Genomic DNA, 6,280 nt, shown 5'->3' with positions numbered 1-6,280 from the left:
GTTAAATTACAGTTATTTACTGTAATTGTTAAATGACTGATTTAACTGTTAATTCACATGTGAGGGATGAATATTTAAAAGTATTTTATGATTATTATAAAATACGGTAGGATACTGTTTTAAATCCACTGTAAATATACAGCAATTTGTCACAGTGTATGTTTAACCTCAGAATTTTTACAATGTTAATGATGCAATAAAAGAAACTCAAATATGCATTTTCCTTAAGTGAATGAACAAGTTGTTCTCAGAGGAAAATAAGGTCCCCAAAACACTGTTTGAAGCTAGAAAGGTGGCAGGGTCCGCTACATATAAACAAAGTAAAATTGTATGTAACTGTTTTGTCCTTTAAGGTCAGTTGGTTATTCTGTTTATTTAGTCATGAAAACATTATTCATTTAGTTTGTCTAGGCATAAAGAAAATCAGTCAATGAGGATCTTTTTCTTCTGATTAAAATGTCCTCCACAAAATTACACTTGGACCTTTAATAAGAATGTTGAAGTTTTATCAACATTTTAAATATAATAAGTATACAATAAAAGATCTCATAAGTCAACAGATTGCCTTCTTTTCACGTTGTATTATTGTATAGCTTTATAATCACTGACACATGAATAAATAATATGCATTCAAATGTTTTAGCTGATTTGGCACGAGTCTATTAAAACTGTCGTGCAGCCTACTTTTGGTCTGTCACATTCATATTTTCAACTCAAAATAATCTGCAGCGTAAACTGTATGGCTTTCACATATTTTTTTTTTCAAAGTAAAAAAGTGCAATATTTCTCTTATTGTAATGAGGTTGATTTATACAGTAGTATAAGTAACGTTACCTAAAAAAAAAATAAAAAAAACTCAACTAAATGGACTTAGTTCTTCCACCACTGGATAAATATCACACAAAAACCAACGCATTTCACAGCTTTCACAAAACATACCACATTTAAAGTGTTGTATGCAAACAGATGTGTGTTAAAACGTATTAAAATGGCTAATTTTTTCACTCATTCAAAGCCTATCCTCTGTTTTAACTCAGATCAGATGACGTGTCGACACGGTAGCTTCCCAGAATGCTTCACGGCGCAACAGTCCACGTCATTCCTGCGCAGCCGCGGAGGGGTAGCAGCGGTGAGCTGAGGTGGACTTCTTTCCTTCTGTCAGTGTGAGAAGAGTAGAACAGTTGAGCTGCTGGACCTCAGGAACAACACAAAACCCTCCTAGACAACCTCTCAGACGCCACCATGATTCGGATAGCCGCTTTCCTCGCTCTGCTGGTGGTCGCCTGCTCCGGTAAGTCAGCGGGGAATCTGCAATCTGCGGGGCTAAATTACGCTTTAATGCTAACCAGATATAGCTAGTAGCTAAGTAGCCCATTGAATCACTTCGATTGGTGCTTTGAGTTAGGGAGAATATGAGTCTTATTGATGTGCGTGTTAGCTGCTAACTCTGTGTAGATGATACCTTGGTGTCAAAGACTTCATTAACCCTTCTCTGCATTGTGTGGTTACAGGAGAGAGCTGCACGGACCCAGTCATCACTCCGTCGGCCTACACCACCTCCGACGCCGTCATCTCCTCCGAGTCTGTCTTCATCGTTGAGCTCAGCCTGGCCTGTGCCAACGGAGCTCAGGTAACAGTCCACTTCTAACACTTCGAGCAAACAGTCTGATTATATATTGGTGTTATCGTGCCATTGTCTTCCACTGATGATCACTGCTGTGCTCTCCAGAGTGTGACTCTGTATGCTGATGTCAATGGAAGACAGTTCCCAGTGACCAGAGGCCAGGATGTTGGCAAGTACCAGGTATGGAAGTGGCTTCGAGTTCATATGCACTGTGTGAGGGGTTAGCTCTCATTGTGATCTGAAAGATAAGGACCCTGAAGAGGGCCTGAGCATAGAGCCACAATGAGTTGGGTACTGAGTGCTGTCCAACTGCAAATCTCAGTTTGTCACATGGTCACAGATTTAAACTATGGGGAGGCCATTAATCAGGCCAACATTCAGCACTTTCTGATTATCAGTGTCAGGGATTTTTCTGTGAGATTGCAGATTGAATAGACTTATTTAAAAATGTCTTCTGATGCAGTGTCCTCTCACCCACAATATCTGATTGATAACCTGTCACAGCTTAAAGCCTATAAAAACAGAATAATCTGAATCTGTAAGGACTAGAAGTTAAATGTATCAATAAATGCAGTAGAGTGGAAGTGTGAAGTAGCAGTAAATAGAAATACTCTTGCAAATTACCCGAAAATCGTACTTGGGAACACTACTTGAGTAAATCGTACTCTCAGTCCATCACTGGTTGTTCAACAATTTTGACACAAAGAGTTACATTTTTATGTAAAGGTGAACAGTCTGTTACAATCTGGAGTTTATCAAAAAGCAAAAACATTCTGATATCAGACTGTTCAACTGTCTGATCAATAATCAGCATCTGCCCCACATTACCTTTTGTACATGAACTGGGAGGGAATTGTCACTTCAGTCTAACAACCCTATCACTTCATATGATGGCCTGTAGAGCTGCAACTAACAATGTATTTTCATTGTGGATGAATCTGCCAGTTACTCTAAAATGTCCCAAAACTGTGAAAAATGCTCATCCCAATTTCCCAGAACCCAAGGCGACATCTTCATATTGCATCTTGTCCAACCAACAGTCCAAAACAAATTACTTAAATGATTAGCTGATTACGAAAATAGTTGACAGTGTATGAGCTCCTCACTCAAGACATCTTTTTCTGTTTCCCTGCAAAGAAGCACAACAACGTGATTGTCATTGTGGAGTGACTGTTTGAAATTACACTTTCATCCCTGTTCATTAACCACCCCTCTACAGCAGGGTACAATCTTTTCCTCTGAGTGGCCATACAGAACATAACCACTTTAGCTTTTTTGTCTGCACAGCCCATATCCTCAGCGGCTCACACTCCACAACCTCTCGGCGAGGAGCGAAGGCTTCTAATTCAGACACTCTAAAAAAACTAAATCTGATATTTGTCAACATGTGACTTCTTCCCTTAGGTGTCCTGGAGTCTTCCTCACAAACAGGCCAGCTCTGGAACATATCAGGTCAAATTCTTCGATGAGGAGTCCTACAGTGCCCTGCGCAAGGTCAGTACTCAATTGTCAATCGTAGTTTCCTGCCAGTAAGCTCCACTTGCTTTGCAACGTGCCATCGTTTTGAGGGGAAAAAATGTTTAATGTGAATTGCACATTTTGAATCTGCTTTGTTCCAGGCCCAGAGAAACAATGAAGATGTAAATGCCATTGAGCCTCTCTTCTCTGTCAACATTGACCACAGGGTGAGTCTCCCATAGACCCTCAGATCGAACACATGACTGCACTCATGGTGCCATAAACCTTGTTTAACTCAATAAACATTTGAGAATTAGAGCTGCTACAGTAAGTGTTTTCATAGGATTCATTGAATCACATGAATACTTGTGTGAAGTTATAAACGCAGAATTATCACCTGATTTTGAGATTCCCCTCTTAGCGTTACAGAGCTGTGTAGCATCTTTCTACTCTATATTTGGACTTTACAACTTAAGTGCTTTTGATTCAGTCTTGTGGCATCGATCAGCAGACAGCCTTTTTTCTGCAAAAGGTTCTATAAATACTGATCTATTATGACCAAAAGCAGACTTACAAGGACGTGAATATTGCATGTACATTCACTAGGTGGCCAAAAATACAACTGCCAATGAATGACAAGGTTGCTCCGAACATTCGAGATTGTGTAATTAGCCATGTGATTACTGACATTTTTTTTCCAATTACCCCAGAGACCAAAGTAATTTCTAAAGGATTTCCCTCCCCACTACAACAGAATTTTTATTGAGTTGTGGTCATTGTGTACTTTGTGACATGTGGTGCAATCTGAGCAATCACCCATGTTGCTTTCAGGCTCAGAGTATTCTTGGAACTAGGTGAAACTGGAACGTGTAGTTGGTCATTGCTGTTTACTTCTCCTCTATAAACCGGTGACGAGCCTCTATTTTCTTTAATCTCTCTATAGGGTGCATGGAACGGCCCATGGGTGTCGACTGAGGTGGTGGCGGCCCTCATTGGTATCCTGGTCTACTACATGGCCTTCAGCGCTAAGAGCACCATCCAAGCATAATCAGATTCACAATCACTATTTAACCACTGGATCGTAAAAGACTGAATTCAGGTGGCGATGACCTACGATCCATCATCCAGTGTGGTGTCAAGCCAAAAAGGTTTCGCCGCATGGTCTGCTTTGGGACGAGGAGAAGGAGCAGCAGTCTTTGTATTTCTTTTTTATTCAGACTGTGTCTGAATGCCATCAAGCTTATCAATTTACAGATGAATTGTGTCATGAGTTTGTCTTGTCAGTGTGGAGGAAATTTTGTAATTTTGATAAAATCAAACAGTAAACCTGGACCACAAAAGCCAACCAAACAAATTAAGATCATGTACTGTATTAAGTCCTGCTAAAAAAAAATGTCCCTAATCCAAGACCAGTTCATCCTCTGTCCTTCTGTGTGGATATACTGGGCAGAGTGGGACTGTACAGATGTGTTGAACACCAACAGGGAGAGGTCAGGATCTCGATGCAAATGAAAAATAACGTGACTGCACTGGCTGGCCTGAAAAGGCCAAGTGTATTCATCTCTTTCAGTGAAATGAATAAATGGCTTGTTTTTCTTCCAGTGTGTTGTCTTGGTTCATGTGATAAACCTTCTATAAATTGCTTTATCTCCAAGGCAGACTGAACACGTGGCTACTTATTCCAGATGTTTTTTTCTTTTTTCAATGCTTTTACGCAGATGATAGCCATGCCTGAGAAATTGTTTATGGGTCATCTGTCCCATTCTTGTGTATGCAATATCTCAGTAACGCCTTGATGCAATTCCTTCAAAATTTGTCACAAATAAAATAGTACACTTTATTTACAAAGAACTTTTCCAAACTATACAAATGCTTCACAGAAAAAGAAACTACTACAGATGAACACAAATGAAAAATAAACAGAATGCTGGGATAAAACAGTGGAAAGTTAAAGTGGATTGAAATGATGAAACAAAGACCTTCTGTTCACTGTTCTAAATGTACACTAACACTCAAGGATGAACTGATTAGAATTTGATCGTCAAAGGTCACCTTACCTCACAAAACACTTTTACTTTAACACTTTAACTCAATAATCCATAAGCTAATAATGACAACATTCACGCAAATGTCTAATAGGATTACATGTATATGTTGTGATGACGTAATGTTCTGCAGAAAAACTTTCATTGCCTATGATTCAACACCATAACTCAGGAACAGACTAAGACAGACTAATTCCTGGAGAAATGAAAAACTGTTATACAGATATACTTACAGCTTTATATCTGATCTGATTAACAGTTTCTAATAATTTCCCTAAATAATGATTTACACATACTGACGGAGAATCCACACTAAAACAATCAAATGAGGGCTAAATCTGACATTTTAAAGGGTACTCATGATCATATTAAGTAGTTATCAATGGATAAAACCAACCCTGTTGTTGCTGTAAACATGTTCAGTTGGAAGGTTGCGGCTGTACTCTCAGTGGAAATTTGGGCTATTTTTGTTTGCAGAGGAGAGGCATCGCTGTCCCTCTGGTGTTCCTAGATAGTCAAGGAGAAGTACGTGTTCGGACACAGCAGCAGCACTCCAGCACCTGATATCCTCTCTTGTTTCCTGTTTCCTCTCCGTGGACACTACACAACGTTAAACACGTCGAAGGCGTTAAATCAGCCAACAGGCAGTGGAGCTGCATGTGCTGCTGACCTGCTGTGCTGCAGTGCCTCCAGCTGAACACATCGTGGCAGCGCTGGGCTGCTTCCCTAACGTCTCCATTGGATTAAAGGTGATTTTGACTGGTTTAATATCAGCTGTTGCTAATTTAACGCAACACGTTGCTTGATGCACCTTGAGCTCCTGTTCTGTTTTACATCCACCTCACTAAGGGTTTGTCGCATTTACAGGCACTTAGGGCAATCGCGTGCTTACGTGATCTAGTTTGTTAAACTTAGCGTGTCTATTTTTGCGGTCGGCCCGAATCAGTGTTTGCACACACTGCACAGCACGTATAGAGAGCAGAGCAGCACGACTGCAACCTCTCACTGACTCCCACGGGACTAATGTAAACCCTGCATGTGAGTAACATGATCTGCACACATAAACACTGCACAGTGTACAGAGTGCACCAGGAGAAGTTTCTCACATGTCTGGCTTTCTTTAGCATTGTCAGCACAAACACACACCTTCTCA

The 6,280-nt window shown here is 40.2% G+C and overlaps 1 protein-coding gene across 1 annotated transcript; it reads left to right on the top strand.

The window, feature by feature from the left end:
• The first annotated feature begins 1,088 nt into the window (after positions 1-1,088).
• Positions 1,089-4,683, top strand: ssr4 (signal sequence receptor, delta). The gene is made up of 6 exons (XM_037105582.1): positions 1,089-1,291; positions 1,512-1,630; positions 1,730-1,804; positions 3,029-3,118; positions 3,244-3,309; positions 4,026-4,683. Exons 1-6 carry the CDS (start codon positions 1,243-1,245, stop codon positions 4,128-4,130), a joined length of 504 nt encoding a protein of 167 aa, XP_036961477.1. The 5' UTR covers positions 1,089-1,242; the 3' UTR covers positions 4,131-4,683.
• Positions 4,684-6,280: the final 1,597 nt, after the last annotated feature.

The sequence above is a fragment of the Acanthopagrus latus genome, chromosome 7 (genome assembly GCF_904848185.1).
Source record: "Acanthopagrus latus isolate v.2019 chromosome 7, fAcaLat1.1, whole genome shotgun sequence".
NCBI classification, from domain to species: Eukaryota; Metazoa; Chordata; class Actinopteri; order Spariformes; family Sparidae; genus Acanthopagrus; species Acanthopagrus latus.
The sequence above is the reverse complement of the archived record's forward strand: the minus strand, read 5'-3'. Positions and strand labels throughout refer to the sequence as shown.

Bases quoted from the DNA above. Each gene is read 5' to 3' on its own strand.
- ssr4 (XM_037105582.1), top strand. From the start codon at position 1,243: ATGATTCGGATAGCCGCTTTCCTCGCTCTGCTGGTGGTCGCCTGCTCC. The intron at 1,631-1,729 runs GTAACAGTCCAC...TGTGCTCTCCAG, and splicing joins CCTGTGCCAACGGAGCTCAG to AGTGTGACTCTGTATGCTGA. The intron at 1,805-3,028 runs GTATGGAAGTGG...TTCTTCCCTTAG, and splicing joins AGGATGTTGGCAAGTACCAG to GTGTCCTGGAGTCTTCCTCA.